Here is a 20,771-nt window from a genome sequence, read left to right as displayed (position 1 = left end):
CCCGAATTTCAACAGAAAATGAGGGGGGGCTGGGGGAGCATTGTTTGGGGATATTTTTGGGGTTTTTTTTTAATCTCATAGCTGTTAAGCTGCATTTCAGCTCTTTTGCTGACTCACTGGTCTGGCACAGAGCCAGGGTATTTATGAGGCTCCCCCTTCATTTCCATACGTGCCTCAGAAAGCAGCTGTGCTTACAACACAATTTCAATAAACAGACAACTGAATTATGGGCTTCAGAGACTGATGCAAAGTTGCTGAGCTCTCCCAGTGCCCTGGGCTAAGGCTCCTGCTGCCAGACTTGGGCTTTGGAAAGCTGCCTCCACCCTGCGCAGCCCAGGGCTGCTGAGGTCCTGGCTGGTGATCTAAGCCTAGTCCCAGAGCTGTAATTCACCTCTAACTTGGCTAAAGCTTTTCCCATTCCATCCATCCTGCACCTATAGCTCTCTGGATCCAGAGAGGTGGAGAACACAGATGTGCTTTCTTCTCATCAGCTTTGTTTTCAGATTTTTGCGTATACAGAGGCAGCAATAAGCCAAGTTTTACAGTTAAGCCATGTCTCCGTGGGTCACTTGCTGACTCTTAAACTGTGGTTCTGCCATGTTGGAGTAGTAATGAGTGAATTCTGGACAGAGCTCTCAATCACATGGCACAGTAAGCTCCCACCTTAATCAGACCTTCACGCTCTGGATGGTCTCTCACACTCCTGTACAATTGCAAGATCCAGGTTTATTACCCACGAGCACTTACCTACACCTTGTCCTATTTCAAGGAGTGACTCACATTTCGAACCTGAAGGCCTCTCTTGGGCTAGAAGGGTTTCAGTGAAACCCCACAGCTCAGTGTCAGAGATGCTCCCCGTTGATCTGTTCAGTCTGGGAGGAGGCTCTTTCCGCAGGAGAAATAGAGTCCATGGTGATTAATCCTCCAAACCTTCTGAAACCTATTTCACCCTGGAAAAGGCAACTGATCCCAGACACAGTACCTGACAGCAGCATGAGGAATCCTCTGCTCTGCTCCCAGTAGGTGAGTGTGGGCTCCCCAGTGCCACTCCCTGGCCCAGGAGGCTTCTTGGCTCTCTCCCAGCTCTGGTGACTGGTTTGACCCCTGGCAAAGGGTCTTATCTGCCTTTAAAATTGGCATAAGGCACACTTCAAGAATGGCACTGGGTTTTGGTATCAGTCACTGTGTTTAAAAGCCTGATGTGATGTTACATTGCACTGGGGGGGGATTTTGGTTCCTCCTAAAAATTGTCTGGGATTCCATCCCTCGCACCAAATCACTCAGTGGGAAATAGGAACCCGCTGCCGGGCTCAGATATTTGTGCCAAAAACCCTGGCAAAACAGTTTCTAAACCACACATCCACCTTCCAGCCTCAGTGGGGGCAGCAGCATCCCTCACCCTGTGCCGAGCCAGAAGTCGGGGTAAATCTTACCCACAGGCAGCTGGGCGGGCAGGCAGGGGTGCGACCTTCCACTGAAATTCAAAGAGGTTTCTTTTAAAAAAAATATTTATTTATTTATCCTAATTACCCCTCCCGGCGACAGAAACAGCCCCGTCCGCCCCATGCGGACGAGCCCTCGCTCCCGCAGCATCCCCGGGGATGCTCCGCGCCTTCACCTGCAGGGCGGGCGCCGCTCCCCGCCCGCCTCCGGCCCCGGCCCCTCCTCGGGGCGGAGCTGCGGCCGCAACCGGGGCCGGAGGCGGGCGGGGACCGGGTCTGCGCGGCGTCGCTGCCTCCCGCTGCCTCCGTCCGCCTGCTGCTGCCCGCGGGAGCGCGGGGCCGGGCCCGCTGCGCGGAGCTGCCGCGGTGAGTGCGGGGCCGGGGCCGTGCGGGGGGCGAGCAGCGGGGATTGGGGCTGGCCCGGCCCGGCCCGGCCCGGGGGATGCTGCGCGGGGCTGCCGCGGTCCTGCCGTGCCGCGGGCGGGTGCGGTCCCCGCCACAGGCAGCGCGGAGTTTGGGTAACTCCAGCCCCGAACGGGCTGCAGGAGCTGCTGCCCTCCCCGGGCAGCCCGGCACCGGCTCAGCCCGGCCACCTTATCGTGGCACATGGATGAGGACGCGGTTCCCCCTTTCAAGGCAGTCCCGTCTCCGCGCAGCTTTTGTCGCCCGTGTAGAAGTGCCGTGCGTACCGTGGGGCATCGTGCGAGAGCCAGCCCGCTGTAGATGGGGGTGTTTTGGGCTGCCCGTGGGTGGGTTTTGCTTAGTGCGTGTAGAATTCCTCTCCCTTCTGGCACGAAAGGGGTGTGGAAGAAATTTACTCGAGGTAGCATAAATACAGGCAACCGTAATTCCTGAAATGGCATCGGGGTTGCAAGTGCTGCTTTCTGTGAGGGGTGAAGGGCTTTCTTGGAGAGTCTCCTTCAGACACTGGCAGACCGGGGGAACTTCAGGCTGAACTTCAGCCCCTTCTCCAGCTCCAGGGCCTGAGGTGTCAGTGGTGGTAGAGATGCTTTTGGTTGGCTCTGACAAGCCACCGAATTCATGTTTATTTCTCTGCTTGCTTACCATGAAAAGATCTTTTCTGCATGATGATAACTGCTCGAGGAGGGGGAAGATGCTTCAAGCTGCAGTAGAGTAGTAGCAGGAAAAGTGGCTTTTCACAAATTGTCAGGGAAAGGAGAGGGTTCGATAACCTAGAAAAGAAAACCCAAACCCATCTCTGAGCCCTCCTGTTCCCTAACAAACGCTCAGCGAACCTCGGGAGCAGCAGCTGCCTGGGCTGCCCTAGCTCTCACCTTGACCCAGCCTTCCTTGACCTGGTGTCCTGAGCCCTGCCGTTACTGTTAAGTGGTTTTTCACAGATGGAAGGGCCAAGTGCTGTTATGGCAGAAAGCAGAAGGGGTTTTTCTGGCTGGACAGAACTTAATTTGGAGGTGGATTCTGTTTGTTGTGAAAGATGTAATGTATTAAATTCTGAGAGTGAAGAATACTTTTTTATTTATGTTTTTTCCTTCCTTCTCAATGCTATGGGTTGGATCAAAAACTATGGGTGATATAAAATACTCCTATTACAGTATTTTCATGGGGTCTGCTTCATGTCCTGAGATCTCTCATGAGGTTGGAATTAAAAAAAAAAAAAGCTTATTTTCCCTCTGACTGGAAAACATAAGTGACTGTTTCATAAGAAAAATAAGATTTAAAGTGTTGAACTTCAGATATGTGTGATGGATGTGATGAAATGTTGAGATATCGCATCTTCTTTTTGCCATCAAGACCACGTGTTCAGGATGTGCATTTCCAACAATGTCTTCTTGTTGAGTCGGTTGTTGCAGGAAAAATGACCCTGTGTAAATGTGCTGGTACCAATTGTACCAGCTCCTTGGTGCTTCTGCAGTCACTTTGTTGGAACCTTATTTTCCCTTGGTTTAATAATTTATAAAATGCCTGTTGCCTCTAGGCACATTTCATCCAGCAAGAAGAAAAACATCCACCAGTGTTTACTGGTTATGGAGCCTGAGGTTGACAAATAATGAAGCTTTTGTGGATGAGGGGGTGTCTCATTTTTATCTTATATAAACTCACAAAAATGCAGGATTTGTGCTGAAAGTCTTGTTGGTTATTACTCTGTTCTTTCCCTCATCCTTTAGAAGGTCTCTTGCCTGCTGGTGACAAAGTGGGTTTTAAGTGTGACCTTCCTTACCCTGATTTTGGGTCTGCTTCTCCTTTTTCCTTTTACCTGTGCCTGATTTAAGTTTAGCAGCTCTTGAGTATTTAACAACTGTCAAGTAAGATGGCAAAATCAGATCCTACATCTTCACCAACTGAGCTGCTTTGGCTGAAAGAGATCAGCCTCTTTTTGGGCAATAAATTGCTCTCTCAAATCCTCTGCCAGATACTTATGAGCCACTATCATTAACTGCATTTTGAATCACTCATTGAGCTGGAGGGGGGAAATTGGCCTGCAGTTCATCTCCTCTCCTTTGAAACTGCTAAATGATGATTCAGTGACCTCAGTGGGCAAATTATATCAGCAGCTAATTGGCCTAAGAAGAAAAACTTGCCTGATATCAAATAAACTGGCTGCTGCTGTTCATTATCCTGAAGAAGATGCTCCAGGTGAAACCTCCAGTTTCAAACGGTGACGGGTTTTGTTGTGGCACTGGCAGGGGGACATAGTGAGCTCTTTCTTTTGGCCATACCTGGGTGTGGTGTCCACTCCACCTCCAGCAGGTTTTGAAGGTATTGTCCTTTGAAGGATAAAAACCTTAACACTTCAAGCTTTCCTTCCACTGTGGATAGCCCTCTCCTCTTCCTCCTCAGAGGGTGCAACTGCTCACTGGGGTGTGGTGTTTCTGGAGGACTTGGATTTGGGGGGATCCCAGCAGAGATGAATTTAGGAAGGAAGGGAAAGCATAATGCAGGAGCCCTGCTCATCACCTCGTCATTCCCATCTAGGCTTGGCAAAGCCCTTTCCAGGAGCCGTGTGCCGCTTCCCAAAGAAGCCTGGCAGCTTTGTGGCCCAACACTGGGGACACGGGTCAGGATTAGCCCCTTGTGGGCAGTGAAACGTGCTGGGTGACCGGCCAGGAAGAGCGGGACAGTGAGCTCTGCCCGTGCTGCGGTCAGCCCGACCTCGCTGCTTGCTCAGAACAGTTCAGGGCCAGTGGCTTCTCTGCAAGGAGGGCTGGAATTGCGAGTGAGTGCTGGGGTACAGGCATCCAGGTGTGGCTTGTTCAGCTTTCCTTGCTTGAGGAGCTGCAGGAGTGAGCTGGGACGTGTGAAAGGGGTCAGCTGTTGGCTTTTTGCAAGGCTGCTAGTCAACTTACACCACCTCCTAGGATGGTCTTGCCAGCTGGCTCATCCTTTAGGGAAGTTTCAAGAGGCTTATCGCAATCTTACTAGAAATCTGTTGTCTTCTATTAATCTGCTTGTCTCCTTCCCGAGTGCTGCCCTGCGCATTCATCCCGACAGCCCCGTTCTGCTGCGCTGCCACCGGCCCACACCAGCTCTGCTGCTTGCCAGGGCCTGTTTAGGGCATGCACAGTTGTGGGCTGTCACTTTTTACTGTTCAACACGTTTTTTCTTTATACAAATAGAGGGAGACACTATATTTTTAAAGGTTTTTTTTGAAGGTGACGCTCCTGAAAGGAGAGCGGAGCCCGGGTGCTTTGCTGGCTGGGGTGGAGGTGCAGGGTGGTACCAGCAGCAAGCTGAGTCCAGCTCTGATTAAGGCACAGCCCCTCTCCTATGCCAGGTCCTGCTTGGCTGCAGGCTCAGCGTGGAGCACGGGTGCTTGGCCACCAGCAGCAGCACCAGGGGTAGGTAATGGTGGGTGGGAATCACCTGCAGCTCGCCCCTGGAATCGGGGTAGATCCCACTTTGCCGGGCAGTGCTGGACTCGGCTTGAGCAAAGAGCAGCAGGAAAAGCTGTCAGACTTTGGGAGGTGAGGGAATGAATGCTACACCCGGGGTCTCACGGCAAAGTGGGAAAGGGTATGTCAGTGAAGCTGCAGACACGGGACTGAGTCAGAACTCGGCACTGCCGGCTGGGACAAGCGTCACGTGCAGAGGGATGTGGCTCTTCCTGACAGAGTTTTTGCTTGCAGCTCTCAGAAGCGTGTCAGCACTGGGGTTAACAGCCACGTAGGCACTGAGGAAAAAGAATGAATAGCTTGAGGAAGGCTAAGCCTTAATACCCAAACAAAGCAAACAAATGGTGTATCGTTTGACGGGGATTAAGTGAGCTGTGAGATCTCTGGCTCTAGAGGCCCAGCTAGGAAATGCAAAGCCTTTGACAAAGGTGGCTTGGCTGTCCCTGCTTCCAGAGACAGCATCCATGTGCTGATGCAGGTGCTGGAGCCGCCCGTCTGCCTCTCCCCTTGACTTTCACAGGGATGCTCTTTCTCCCGCACAACACATTGTTTGCTCTCCTTGAATGTTGCTAGCTGGCAGGGAAAGAGATCAGTCTGTTTTTTTTTCCAGAATAGTCAGCTGATTTTATCCCATGGGAAGTGGTTGAAAAGCGTGAGACAGGTGGGTTGGCATTCCTGCTTTGTAGCCCTCCATAATTCCAGCAGGAGAAGGATAAACGGGAGAAGTGCAGTCGCTGAGTACATTTCCATGTTTGCATTTGAAAGAGCTTGATAGGCTGTGATTAACGGGGCTAAATGGAAGCTTGATAAATGGTAAATTCAAAGGAACCTCAAACAAAACTGGCTTTACACGGAGGCCTCGGGGTGCGTGCAGAGGGCAGGCTGTGGGTCTCGTGTGGTGCTGCTGGGTTTATGGTGGGCAGAGAGCACTGCCTGGGCTGTCCCCTGCCCGGCTGTGTCCCATGCACCTGCTGCAGGGACAGCCCTGTGCCTGTGCAGACCCTCCTGCAGGCGGTCGTTTCCTTCCTGGTTTAAGTTAATGCGATGTTCCCAAATCCAGACTACCCCATCTGCATCCCAGAGCCCCCCATGTGCCCAAAGCCAGGCTCCAATTAAGGGTGCTCTAAGAGCAGCAGGCCAGCTACCATGGCCCTGCAGATGAGAACCATTAGCCTAATCTATTTTTACAGTGAATTAAACTAGAAAAAGGTACTGCTACTCTAGAATAAGAAGCCACCTGGGGAGTTAACCCAGAATAGTTGTTCTGCTTTGAATTTGCACCCTATCTCACTTCATAATAACTTTCCTTCCATATATGCAGGCCCTGTAAATGCAGAATACAGGGCCTGGCTTAAGCAGGATCCCCAGCACTTTCTTCCTGAAGTCTTCTCTGCATCCACATACACTCCCTAACTCAGGCATCCTTCCCTGTCATGAATCTGCCCTGTTTCACGCTCCATCCCGTGCAGAGATCTGCACTCTTTTCCCACCCCCAGCTCTGTGCTTTGCTCCAACACCCTGACTGCCAGCTCCCACAGCCACCTCTGCTGTCCTCCCCTGTCCCCATCCAGCTCCTGAGCAGGTCACACACAGTGAAATGAGCATCCCGAGTGCTCAGTCCATGTCAGGACTGTGCGAAGAGCTTTTCCCAGGCTGGCTGGGCCTTACCACCTTTCTCAGTGAGTCAATGTGAGCACCAGCTAAGAGGCAGCATCAGGTGCCTTTTTGGGAGCTGGGGCTGATAGCTTGGGCTGGGCAGGGGTGGCAGGTGTGAATTATTTGCAGTGGCCAAAGGCACTGCTCTGGTGTTGCTCTGGCCTTGTGTCCCTTGGGAGGAGCAGTGGGGATATTGTCATGATGGTTTGAGTTGTGCTGAGACATTGCTCCTCTGGATTTGTCAAGCTCAAGTTAAATGTATGTAATTTTAACATCTCATGATTCTTCGGGGGCTGACTCATGCTTTCTTGGCCTGAATGATTCATAGCTCTTGAACTCCATTGCTAAATTCATTATGCAACAATTACAGGGTTAGAAACGCCACCCTAAGTGCACACAAACAAGCCGGCAGCAATTCCCCCCTTTTCCTCTCACCCTGAGTTGCCAAGAGATCTTCCTTCTGAGTTTGCTCTTGCCCCTGCTTTGTAAGTGAGGGTCTGCTGTATCTTGCTGCTCTGCCCTTGAGCTGGCAAGGGGCAGAAGTTGCAGGTTGGGTATTTCTGGAAGAGAGGAGAGAGGACAGCCTAGGAGGGAAGGATGGAGATGCACAGCTTCCCTAATCAGGACCAGTTGCCTTAATTTTGCCCCACCTGCTCCATTTGATGTTGTGGCATAGCCACGGCATCCTTAATGATCCATATGGGAAAACCCCAAGTGTGAGGCATTGCTCTAAGGCAGCTCCATGTGGTGATGTTGGAGTTTGGCAGCATTTCACGGGCACGGATTCTGTTTGATGACTGGCACGGCAGCTCAAAGGTCAAATACCCATACAAAGAGAAAGACCAAGGAAGGCAGGAGAGCCCCATGCTGGCTATGGGGTGTCCATTAATACCTTCATTTTCTCTCCTTGGTGGGGCTAAGCTGAGATGTAGGGATTTTGTTAGTGAGGTCTCAAGCAAGAGTTCATCTGGTACGTGAAGTTAAGTGGGTTTTGTATTGTAAGTGGGCTTTGCTTGCTGCCTTGCTTAACCCCCCAAAGCAGCGGTGGGAGCAGTGCTGGAGGTCTGTCAGTGGGATGCAGAAGGGCCATCCCCACCATCTGCTGGATCAGATCAGGTTTCAGGCTTTGAGGTGCCCCTGCTACCTGAATGTGACTTATACACTGATTTTTCTGCCGTCCAAATAACGCTGCTTCTCAGAACAAACATTCAAGTGAGGTACCTACCGAATGGCAGGGTTGGCACCTCTGTCCAAGAAGCCCTCTAGAAAGTCTCCCCTAAGAGCAGCCATTCTTCCCACCCGAGTTCTGGCCCTTAGATCTTGATATTTTTTGGGAAGAGTCTCTTCTGGGCAGGTCTGACTGTTGGCACATTGGGACAGCAGAGAAGGATGGCTGAATGTTGGGCTCATGAGCGGATGAGGTTTCCTAAGGTTTTCCTTGGTTCTCCTTGGCCTGTGGCAGCAGAGCCCCTGTGCTGGTAATCCCAGAAATGGCAGAAGCAAAGTAAGAACTGGACTGATGAGGAGGAGAGCTGTACCAGCAATTCTGCTTCCATTCTTGTAAGTCAAGTCAATCTAAAGTATCCAAAATCTTATTTTCAAACTAGTAAGTGGTAAATATTTGATTGAACTGCTTGTCAGAGCAGTTGTATTGTCAGAGCAGCGAGTCAAGCCAACAACAGCTCCTGACTGTGGCCAAGAGGAGACGCAGAAAACACAGAAAGTAGGGCACGTATGGTGACGTGCGGGTTGATAGCTGCGCCTAAAAATAAGGCTCTTCAGAAACAGAAAATCTGCCTCGCCAGCAAGGCAGTGGCAAGCTGCTCCCAGAGTCTGATTTCAGACTGAAACTGGCGATGTTGGCACTGCAGAGGGCTGTGCTAACGTTTTGTTAGCATTCTGCTAGCAAAACATTTCGTTTCAGTCTCATGGCTTGCATGTGAGATACGGCGAGTTCCTCTGGAGCGGGGCTCGGGCAGAGGTGGAAGTGAGAGGCGGTGCTGGAGCTGCTTTTCCCCGTGCAGGCTGTCTGCTCATCTGCATCTTAAGGAGCCTCTGTCCTCTCCAAGTGTTGTGGTTCCACTTTCTAGAAGATGCTCTTGTAATATTCCTTCAGGCTTCCAGGGAAAACAGCCTGGATTTCCCTGATCTGGGCGTGCTGATCACGGCTGCCGCTGTGCATGGGCTGGCCCTGGTACCCTGTAGCAGCTGTAGGGTGCTGCAGGAGGCCTGGCCCACTCTGTAAGTGTTGGATCAGCAGCCTCAGGGCCCCTTTCTTGCATGCTGGTGGCTAACCATGACCTGCAAAATCTGGGGTGACTGGACGATGAATTTTTTGGTGACATGTGCATGGCTTAGTAGGTCAATAAGTCATTGTGGAGTTCACCAAGGTATAAGGGCTGAGCCCTAGACAACAAATCCAGATGTTTGAGCTGTCTGGAACAAAGCATCCCACACTGTAGCATGGATAATTAATTTTTCCCAAAGTCTCACCTCTTTACTCTCCCAGCAGAGCCTGTGGGCACCCCGCTGGTCCCTGCACAGCAGAGGCAGGAGGGTAACACTACCCTGAGTAGCTGTTTGGGCTCCCTGATGGATGCAGGATGGGTCAGAGGGCATCTTTTTATGTTATTTAGTTAAGACCTTTTGAGGATTATTGGAATTGTTATAGATACACTCAATAATGTCCATAAGCTTTAGAGTTGAAAGCATTTTGTTAGCAGTAATTAAATGCAGCTGCTATTTAAAATGGATGGATCAGATGTTTGGGAAGAGAATCCTCTCATAAATCTCCCACAAAATCAATATTCCTCCTGTCAGGTGTGTAGGAATCACTTTTAAATCCTGCCAATCACTGGCTTTGTCAGCGTGGTGCCATAAAGCTGACAGAATCACACCTTTGCCTTGGAAAGAGAAGATGAAGGCAGGACTTTCTTTTGGTGACAAAACCCCCAGAAAATCATTAAAAATCGAGGAATTTAGTCCCATTGGATGGTAACTCCCTGTAAGAAGGCGCAGCCCTGGGGGTGCACATCTGTCTGGGGGCAGATGGGATGCCCGGTGTGGGTGTTCCCAGGGAAAGGCACATCCCTGTCCATAGCTGGGAGCCCACAAGGGCCCTGCCGCTGACACATCCCACGCTGGCACGGCGTGAGGTGCCTCGGAGCTGCAAATGGAAAATCCAGGCACTTATCTAGTTTGTTGCTGTGCCAGAATAGGGCTGTTCCCAGGATTATTTTTTTTCCGTTGGCCAAAATATGTGTAAATGGCTTTAAACAATGGAAGGATTTCTGTTAAAAAAAGTGGGGTGCAGGCGTGAATAGGGCTTTAATTTATATCTTGAGGGAAAGGGTGTGGGCTCTTCCAGTGGTGTTTTTGAGATTCTGTTGGAAATTAGCTTTGGGTTTGCTTTTTTTTTTTTTATTTATTTTCCCCATGTCTTATTTTAAAGCCTGTTTTGAGGGAAAATTGTTGTTTTCCAAATTACAGATCTCTCAGTGTGTAGCTGAAAATGTCAGGAAGAGGGATGCAGTTTTGGAAGCTTCCACACATCTGTCTGTGGCAGGATTGATAAAAAATGGAAGCTCTAACCAGAAAAACAAATAAAAAGAGGTAATATCACTGTCACAGATGGGTCGGGCTGCTTTCCCTGCAGGTGCCTGCATTGCAACCCCCACTCCCATATAATGTGCTGTGGAAAAAAGAAATGGAGAGCCCAACCAGAGACTTATGCCCTCAATTAATTTTTGTTCCACATAATCAGAGCTGCTGCATGCCTTTCCTTCAATGTTTAACTGCCTGGCTCAGAGGATGGGGCTGCTCTCGTGCGAGGGAAGTTGGGATTCGCTTCATGTTTGCACAGAAATCCCATTCTGATCCTTCTCTCTTTGCCTAAGGGCAGGGATCCTGCTGCTCCTCTGATGCCGGAGATAAATTTTGTTAGCAGGCACTTTTCTGCTAAGGGGAGCAAAGGGGAGAGGGGAGTGGTGCGTGTGCTGGATTCTTGAAGGAATAAAATTTCCTTGTCTTCAAGCATCATCTTCCCTGGAGCTGTGTGTGCTGTCTGGGGCACAGTCAGAGGGGAGCAGGGGAGAGCTCTGCTCCTGGTTATGTGTGCTCAGCCCTCAGCTCAGGGAGAAAAGGAACCAGGACAATTAGTGAGTGCTGGCTGCAGCTTTGCACGCTGCTGAGTGGGTTTCTCTATTGCTCTGGATTAAAAGGGAATGCCTTGCTCTGGTTTTGTTTGAAATTGAGCCCTGAACTTACTTTCTGATGTTTAACTCAACTTGAAATCACCGTTAGATGTTCATGTTCCAGCTGGCAGAAATGCCCCTCTCCCTTCTCCCTGTGGAATTTAGTGGCCAAGGGCCCAGGGTGTCTGTTTTTACTGATTCATTGATCGACCTGAAAGCAGGAGGGGAACCCAAGGCTTCCCCCTTGGGAAGTGCAAGGGGGCTGAGCAGTTTTTACAGCTCCAAGGTACCCTTCAAGGTGTTCTAGAGCTACACCTCAAACTGGGGCTGGAACAGCCCCCTCTGCCCATGGATGTGGTGGGAGAGCCAGTGAGAGCGGAGCTTGGCTGGTGAGGAAGATGATGGGGAATAAAAATAGAGAGGGGAGAAGAAACCCGCAACTATTAGTGAGTGGGAAAACCACCCACATGGAAGTTCTAGATTTGAAACTTTACCCAGGCAAGGGCAGTTTAGCGCAGAAAAGTGGCAGCTCTGAAGTGCTGTGCTGGAGCAGGCACAGAAGGATGCATTTGCTCTACAGAGCTTTTAGAGGAAGGTTTTTAAAATGCCTTCAGGTCCTGCTGCCTTGCACTGGGAACTCCAGGAGCAGCTTTGCACAGGAGCCACGTGGGGAGGGAAGTGAGATCTGAGCTGGTTTAGCTTTAATGCTCTGGCTTGCTCCTCAATCATGTGTGTAAACTGTGCTCAGACACAAAGCAAAGCCCTTCCCTGCTGTGTCTGCTGAACCCTGAGACTGAGCTGTCCAGCCCTTTGTGTCTGGGGACCACCACCAGGTTTGTGTTGCTCCTCACGGCACGCTGATGTGGGGGAGGACTGCTTGGCACAGAAGGTTTTTTGCTGTTTTTAAATTTTTTTTGAGGAAGCCCACGTTGAAATATTGATAGGAAAAAGAATGTATATTGTGCTGTGTTGAGTGTTTACAGGAAATATATAGTGAAAATGCTGAGGGGCTTTCCTCAAACAACTGCCAGTATTGTTAGGAGTGGAATACTTGGGAGGAGAAAAGAAAGAGGCACTTAAAACTTTCTATTACCAGTGTTGGCTCCAAAGAGATTTTTTTTGACTTGCTGTTTGGCTTTTTTCTTCTTGCTTGTATTTCATCCCGTCTGCTGGGAATGGGCTCATTGAAGACAGAGAGATTATCTGGAAATAGAGATAAAGCAGCCAAACCAAAATGTTTTTAGTTCTCTGGAGAAGAATTTAGCTTGAAATTTTGAGCTTTCCATCAAGCTGGAAAAATAATTTACAGTGATGCACCTTCACCACCATTGCAGCCGGCAGCAATGAAAGCTCCTTTGCTGCAGATGGTAAAACAGTATCTTCACTTTAAGAAGGTAATTAGGGCACAGATTAAGTTACTTACTTTGCATACAAGAAACCTGTGGGAAAGCCAAGAATCTTTCCTGAAACCCCCAATTTCTGATGAGATCTCTCACCCAGAAGATTTCTGTACCTGCTCTTCCCCACAAGCACCCCAGGGCAGATGTAGGAGTTGTGTTCCTGGCTAAAATACATATATATTTTTTTCTTTTTAATTTTTTAAGTGATATTTCTTGCTACTTGCCCTGTCATTCCTTCAGGAGGAGCCATTCTTCTGGTAGTGCTGAGCATCTGCTGCTTACAGTGTTGCAGAAGCCTTGAGTGAGGAAAGGAGCTGTTTACTTCTAAGATGCCGGTGAAATTAAATGAGGCAGCAACAATTTTCATCATTTTCACTCCTCTGTGTGGTTAACCTGTGAGTGCTGTGGGGCTCACAGCACAACAGAGAGACTCACACGGTGTGTGCAAGAAGAATTTGCCACCAGAAGCAATAGCCAGAGCTCTCAGAGTAGCGCTGAGGGACGAGTAGCTTCCACCAGCACCTCGTGGCAGGAGCACAGGACTAGAAATAACAATCCTGAGGTGGTGGTGTGGCTCTTGCAGTGAGTTTGTTGCCCAGAGAAATGCCAGTGACCCTGTTCTGTGTTCATGTGCTCACCAGCGGATGCTCTTGACCTCTGGAGAAGGGTTTGTTGCAGGTTATTGTGAAGGCACTGGCTGGGGTTAGTGTCCAGCTGTTGTTTGATGTGCTGCCTTGGGCTGTGTTCAGGTTTCTGCCTTCAGCCCTCCCACCAGCCCTGATGTCCAGAGGAGATGGTGGTTGGTGCCCACCTGTGTCACAGTCCGTGCACAGAGATCCAGACAAAGGGGATGGTACAACCTGTCTGGGAGGGTGATGCTGGAGAAATGAAAATTTAAGCTTCAGGAAAAAAAGGAAACCCTTCAGGAGGCTGGAAATGCTGCTCTGTAGGAACTGAGACTGTGTCCTGTGGCACTGCCAGTGAAAATGAGTGTTTTGGGGCTGTGATTCGGTGGAGGGGCAGCTCTTGTGATTTGAACTCCCCAGTTTGCCATGTGGTCGCTGTTGGTATCCACCACTGTGTCTTCATTTGAAGACCCAGCAGCCAGGTCCCCTGTTGTAGGTGTGTGAGGCTCTAACAGCTGGGGCAGTTGCCAGGTGGGGCTCGATGCAGTGTCCTTGCTGATGGTGCTCTAATGAAATGATTCTCCAAAAGGCAGGAGGTGACAGAGGCAGTTATATAAGAAACGGTTTTAGACTGTGGTGATCTTAGCATGGAGGACCCTCCTGATTTGATGCACTCTCTACTAATTAAAAAAATAAACCCCACAAACGCCAAGAGCTCCTGATCCAGCACAGGGCTCTCTGTTCTCATCAGTAGGACAGGAGAGGGGCTTGTTTCCCGTCCTCCTGAAGGTGCTGCAGATCAGAGCAGCTCACGTGTCAGCGGTGGGTGGGGAGTGCCTTGGCAGAGCTGTTCGTGGGTATGTGCTCTGCAGGGACACGGCTTAGGAAGTGACTTGGAGCGAGTTCTTCTGGGAGGGGTGGGAGGGGGACGCTGCTGCCCTTCCCACCCAGTCTGGGCTGTGGGAGGGAGGGAAAGGACCTCAGCTCTTTGTGTATGGTCAGCCCCAAGGCACATCCCCTGCCTTGTCCTCCCTTGGGGATGGTTGAGCTCCTGTGCCTGCTGCTCCTGCCTGTCCCCTGGGCTGTCGCCTCCTTCTCTCAGTGGCTTTCTGGCTGGCTGTGGATGGTGTTTGGCTTTTGGGCTCCAGTGAGCTCTTGCCTCATTGGGGGCCCAGTGATGAAGAGCTGCTCTGCTGCTGCCTCCAGACCCTGGGAAGATCCTGGCCAGCAGCAGGAGTACCCATGTGTCTTTGGCTGCTCTGTATCCCTAAGCAGGGACAATCCTGAACGTGATGCCCAAAGGAGAAGCCTGTGGGTTCTTCAGTGGTGCCTATTGCCAGAGGATGGGTTCAGCAGAAGGGCTGCAGTGGGCTGGTCACCTAGCATTTCATGGGCCAGGAACACACAGATTGGCCTTGGCCCTCGCAGGGAGCAGAAGGGGTGAAGTTTGGCCTTCCCTGCCACGGTGCAGGAGTTGACTGTTAATAAAATAATTAAGTCATGCACCACCTCCTCTGCTGACTGCTTATGCACTCAGATCCCTGCTAGAGGCTTTCGTGCTTGGTTTCCAATTCCAGTGGAAAGATTAGCTTGGCGTGGGGAGGAGAGGGCTATTTCTGTCACTCTCCATGCCACTGACTTGACTTTGTGCTGCAGACACCTCACCTGATCATCCGGGCCCTGTTCTGCAGGTGTCTCCCCACGAGCAATCCAGTGACTGGGAACAATCTCCTTAACTTCAGGAGTGGCCACTCACATACCTGGGCCTTCAGTTTTCCCTTTACTTGAAAGCTTTAAGAAATCTCCAGTCTTTCACTTCAAGGTATCCCATTCAAGGGTTGCTTTTCCATGGTTTGTGTTTGGTTTTTTTTTAAGTGGAATAAAACTGAAATTAGTTGATGACACTTAAGTGAAGGACTTCTGTAAGTGTTTGTGTTCTGCATCAGCGTCATGCTGTGCTTTAACTGCTGCCTTGGGAAGATGTGGCAGAGGATTTGCAGGTCTCAGCTCCAGCTTCATCATCAGATGGGGGGGTGAGGAGGCTCTCCAGCCTCACTCAGCAGTGTGGCTGCTTTAATAGATCCAGCTCCAGCCTCGGCAGTGTTATGGCAAAGTGTCTGCAAGCCAAATGCTTTGTAGGAAGGTCAGGGGGGCAGCTCTGAGTGTGTGCTGGTGGAGGAAAGTGAGTACCTTTGGTTTTCACCTTTGGGGGGTTTCAAGATGTGAAACAGGAAGGAGTGTGTGCGAGAGACGCCTTCAGACAGGGTTGGTGGCACAAGTTGCAACCACTCAGTAAACTCTCACTTCACGGAACCGCCGTCTCTTCTTGTATTGTCAGTGAGTAACCTTGCCCTGAAAGCCCTTTTGGGCTTAGTCAGGTGAGACAAAATATACAGGAAATGCAAATTTACAAAAAAACCCCACAACGGTGTTGGCCAATACTTGTGTGCCCTTCTCAGGAACCAATCTCTGACCCGGTGAGAGCGAGCCTTTCCCTGCTGCAGTGCTGGGAGGAGGGGGGTGGCACAAGTGCCTTGCCTTCCTTTTGGCCCCTGAAATAGTCCCCATTGTCCCTGCAGGGCCAGGGGCTGTGTGTGTGTGTGGCAGGATGTGCTCAGCGTGGTGGCAGCAGATCTGCTGAGCTCATGGAAACTGCTCAGCTCGCTCCAACATGAGGAATGGCACTTTTTTTCTCCCCCCTCTTCTTTTTAAATAAAACGGAAACCAAAATGCAATGCCTTGCAAGCCACAGCCACCCACACAGCCACTTCTGTGTCACTTTGCAGGTAAACAGATGCTGGGGCCCGAACTTGTGCTATAGTTAGCCTGACCTGTTTGTGCCAGAAGTCAAATGTGCCATTTCTTTAGGTACAGGGAAGGAACCAGGTCACTGGAAAACAGGCAGCCAGAGTGATGGGACAAAAATCTTTTCTGGGGCTCTGGGGTCTGTGAGAGTGATAGGGAATTATGTCTGGGAGGAGTTGAACTGTGTCCTCTCCAGGAAGAGCTCTCAGGGTGACCTTTTAGCTCCTTTAGAGGTTCATCTTCTGGTTTGATTGAGGAGATGCTGGTGTTTGGTACTTCCAGAGATGTCTTGATGCCCGTGGATCCCTCCCCTCTCCATTTCACTCCCCTTTGCAGACCATCTGAATCTCCCATTTCTTCTGTTGGAGAGCAGAGGAGCAGCTGCAGGAAAGCTGAAACATGGGCAAGCCCAGCCACACTTGTCCTCTCCTTATAAATCAACGTCCTGTTGCTCTTTCCAGGGTGCAGTCCTAAACCCACCAAGAAAATTTCCAGTCTGTCTTATGAAATGCTGAAAAAAAGTTTCCTGCTTTAATAATCCTGCATTCCTCATTTCTACTCCAGGTGTGTTTTGGAAAATATTTGTTCATCTTTTAGCAAACAATGGAAAAGGAGCAGGGTGGGAGTGCCTGTTCGGTATTCCGAGAGGCATTTCCTGCCCTTATCTCCCCTCCTTCGAGGTATTGTAACTGGGGCTTCGGATCTGCAGGCTGTGTTGCTGCAGCAGAGACTGAGATTGCCAACAAAGATACTCCCAGGAATGCTTGCCAGGGGCAGGAGCTGAGTTCACAGGAGGTGCTGAAGAGCTTTCCAGCCGAGCGCCTGCACCTGGGAAATGCGTCTGTCCCAAAAGAAAAGCTTTTTGGAAAGTGCATTCATGCATTTTCTGTGGGGTTTCTGGGGACTATGGTGAGTCCCAGCCCGTGGGGGCTCTGGGCAGGGACCCACCAGGGTGAGCTGTGTGTGGCTCTCGTGCTGTGGAGGAGCCATGGCACCCTTCCCTTGCTTTCCAGTGCCATGCTAAAGCCACAAGTTGTTTTTTTCCATCTCAAGCAAGTGAATTGAATTTGAATTTCTAGGGAGTATTTCCCTTATGAAATACTTTGCAAGGATTTGGGTTTTTCCTTGTGTGGAACTAAAGCATTTTTTGGCACTCCTAAATTCTTATGGGATTAAACAGGTTTTTTTTTTTTTTTTCTGTTCAAGTCTATCCTGAAGTCCTCAAAATAAGGTTTTCAGGTGCTGCTGAAGCTGTCCTTGGCCATTTACTGGATAAAGCAGCTGCCTGGACCTGCCTGTTGTGCTCTGGCTGAGTTTGTTTGTTTTCAGTTCCCAAACCAATTATCTGTTGGAGGAAATGGCGTGTCTTGCTCTCAGATATTTATAGGTAAGGTCAAACCCCTGTGGAAGGTCTGTAGCAGTGTTTAGTAGGCGTGGATGCCTCAGCCTTGTGGAGTTCCCTGGGATGTGGTGGATGTGCTGCATGGTGTGGACACTTCCCTGCAGCCCCCCAGAGTGAGGTCTCCTCGATGGGCTGCTCTGCCCTCTGAGAGGGATGAGCTGCGGCTGTTCCTGGCTTGCCTGGGTAGGGTAAGGTGTGGTATCCTCACCATGGCTCTCAGCTGGGTTTAGCTGCCTCTCTTCTGCTGCTTTTCCCATAGATTCTCTGCATCCAGTGCTTACAAGGCTGTTGCTTCCTCCCTTTTGCAGCAGCAGAGCTGAGCTTAACTGTCCTATTGAGGCTTTTTCAGGTGCTTGTGAATACTTAAGTTCTCAGTCTCCCTTTCCCATCAACACTTTCTTTTTCTTTGTGCCCTCCAAGCTGGCTGAACCACAAGAGCTCTCATTTCAGACCTGGTTGTTTACTGCTTACCTGGATTTTGCACGAGCCATTCAATGTGCTTTGCACATTGTCTATTTGGAAAGGATTAATTCAATTTGCTTGTGATGTCGGCTTTATTTCAAATATACCTGTTGGACCTCTCCCAGAATGTGGGGTGTGTTTCCTCCTCCCGTGCAGCAGGTGACTGGGTAGCTGCCCATGGGGCCCTGGTTGGTCACTCTGTGGGTAGCCCTGCCCAGAGGTTTGTGTTGTGGTCACACCGAGGGTCAGGAGCTGTGAATCGACTGCTCTCACTGCTGTGCTTGTGGAGCCTGAACAGCAAAACCAAAGTGATTTAGTGTGTGGTGAGGAGAAAACCCGAAGGAAGAGAGAAATCAACACAACACCATGTTTTTAAGAGCTCAGGTGCTTTAAGTGTTCTTAATGGGAGCCAGGTCTATCCATCTGTCCTCAGCTGGGGCTGGGCTGAGAAGGGGCTGGATGGATGAAGAAGAGCAGCACAGATGATGCTCCTGGTGGGTAGAGTTCCTCTGGGAAAACCTGCCTGGCCTCGGAGCACCAGACAGGCAGCCCGAGGTTTCTCCAGCCTCTGGCTTCTGGGCTGTTTGTGCTGGAATGGCCTCATCCGGTGTCTGTGGCTGCCCTGGGCTCTGCCCCTGCAGCCTTGGTTCCCTCTGACCTGTGCTTTGCTGCTCAGGGAGGCAGCTGCTGGTGTGCATCGGAGCAGGACAGAGGGGTGGGGACACCTGGAACGAGGGGTGATGGAGGGGAGCAGCCCAGGGAAGGATGCGAGTCTCAGTACTCAGACTGCTCCTGAGTTGTCTGATAAATGGTATCAAACATGTGGAAGATCTTTGCTCACTAAGACTTTATTCTGCTTGTAGGAGAGGGTTAATGTGAGAGTAGAATTAACGAGTGTCTCAGTAGAACTTCTGCTTAATCAAGAGGGTTTTGCTGGGATGTTTGGAGTGGGGGAAGGGGGGAATCACCAAGGCCTGTAAGAACAATTAAAGCAATTAGAGCAATTAAAGCACAGTTAACTGAGCTGCCTTTTGCAGTGGTAGATGTTGCCTATTGTGTTTTCCAGCAGGCTGCACTCACGTGCTTGATGACACCTGATCTCTCCTGCTTTTGTCTTCATTTCAGGTCCCCCCTCCTTCTCAGCAGACACTGCCATGGGCCCTCCCCAGCTCAGGATGCTGGTATAGCAGCAGGTGGCTGCCATCCAGAGGACCTGTGGTGGGACATCCCTTCCCACTGGGACATCCTCCCGCTCCCCTCTCTCGGCAGAAGCCATGGATGCCCACGTGGACCTCCTGACCGAGCTGCAGCTGCTGGACAAGGTGCCCACGCTGGAGAGGCTGCGGGCAGCCCAGAAACGGAGGGCTCAGCAGCTGAAGAAATGGGCCCAGTATGAGAAGGAGATGCAGCACAAGAAGAGAAAGCATGAAAAGAAGAGAAACGCTGTGAACAGAAAGAAAGTGTCTTTTGAAGCCAGCGTTGCTCTGCTGGAGGCTTCTCTGAGGAATGACGTGGAGGAAGGTACGGCACTTGTGCCTGGCGGGTTTTGTCTGGCTGCCTGTGAGCTCCATGTGGTGTGAAGTCCTCTCTGGTGTGCAGAGGCATCTGTGCTGTCATCCATGGACTGCCCTTGGTGTGGTGTTGGGCTTTAAAGCGTTGCTATCTCTGATACAGCTCTGAGGTCCCCAAAGCCCCGTGTGACACCAGCGTTACCTTGGTTGGCATCAGGAGTGGGTGCATGAGTGCCAGGATAGGGCAGGAGTTGTGACTGAGGTTTGGGTGAAGGAAGGCAGCTTTCATCTCTTTCCTTCTCACACTTCCTACTTACAGGAGGTGTGAAACACTTCCTTGCCTTCTGGGTGTGCCTCTCAGTGGTTTTATGGAAGTCTGTCGAAGGGATTTACATGTCAGTGTAAATCTCTTCAGCTTCCCTGCTTGAGGGCATGGATTCAGAGCTATGTGGATGGATGAATTTTTTCCCAAAATACTGGGAAGCGTGGCTTTGCTTAGTGCTTCCTGAAGAACAGAACTGCAAATTGTTCAGAAATTGGTTTAATTGCACCATTTCAAAGTGGATGAAAGTGCTTTGCTTCTGCTACAAAATCTGAGGGGAGGAGAAAAAAATGTCTAAAAGTCGATAACCATTAGCCTCAGCACAACACGGGGGAAAACCTGTGAGCTTTGGGGAGCTGGAGAGTGCTCCTCTGCAGAGGAATAAAAATCTCTTGCAGCAGAGCTGGAGCAGCCTTTGGGGTTGGTGCTCTGCAAGGTAGCGAAACTGGTGTGATCTTCCTGATCCCTTGGCATGGCAGAGGAAGGTGCTTAGGAAACCTGGCCAGCTGAGCATCTCTGCTAGAGAATGCTGCTCTAGTTTGCAGCACCCTCTGCAAGAGGCGGTGTATCCTTGCCTGGTGTGAGTGGAAGGCAAGGACCTCATCTTGTCTCGTGAAGAATCTCCCCAAAGTCATGTCCCTGTTTCTGAGCAGGCCTTTTGTGCACTGTAACTTGTCCTTGTGTGTGTGTTTTGCTCCTGTTTGGAAGCAGAGCATGGACAGTGGTGGCACTGCCTGGTCACTGTCACTGCATTAGCCAAGCCCTGCTGTGGCTCTGGTTCTGTGTGCGTTTGTGACCTCCCTGGGACAGCAGACCTGTGATAATGCCCTGGAACTGTAGGCTTTTATTTGTTCCTTCCTTGCTTTAGAGGTTTTGTAGCTCTTTCCAGCTCTTTGCTCCAGTGATCCCGTGTTTCTCTCTCTGAGCTGTTGTGGTCTTCTAGGAGGGCTCCTACAGTGAAGCCAGCTGTGAAGCTGTGAGTGCTGGCATTGCTTGAGAGGACAGGTTTGTGACTTGTAGCACCTCTGCCTGTGCTGGCAGGTATTGGCAGGTTGTGGTTTGGGTTTCATACCCAGCTGT

General features: G+C 50.5%; 1 protein-coding gene across 2 annotated transcripts in view; it reads left to right on the top strand.

Annotated features, from left to right (window-relative positions):
- Positions 1-1,702: 1,702 nt before the first annotated feature.
- PPP1R16B (protein phosphatase 1 regulatory subunit 16B) overlaps positions 1,703-20,771 on the top strand; it is a 58,618-nt gene continuing 39,549 nt past the window's right edge. The window contains exons 1-2 of one of the 2 annotated variants that reach the window (XM_042050270.1): positions 1,703-1,808; positions 18,984-19,379. In XM_042050270.1, the coding sequence (XP_041906204.1) occupies positions 19,133-19,379 (247 nt within the window). In that variant the 5' untranslated portion in view covers positions 1,703-1,808; positions 18,984-19,132. Of the gene's footprint in view, positions 1,809-17,482; positions 17,585-18,983; positions 19,380-20,771 lie in introns of those variants that run through there. The other variant, XM_042050279.1, reaches the window with a different exon arrangement.

Source organism: Corvus kubaryi, unplaced genomic scaffold (assembly GCF_017639235.1).
Source record: "Corvus kubaryi isolate FWS band 111438036 unplaced genomic scaffold, C.kubaryi_AGA036_p1.0 134, whole genome shotgun sequence".
Taxonomy (NCBI): domain Eukaryota; kingdom Metazoa; phylum Chordata; class Aves; order Passeriformes; family Corvidae; genus Corvus; species Corvus kubaryi.
This window is presented reverse-complemented; position numbering and strand designations above follow the sequence as displayed.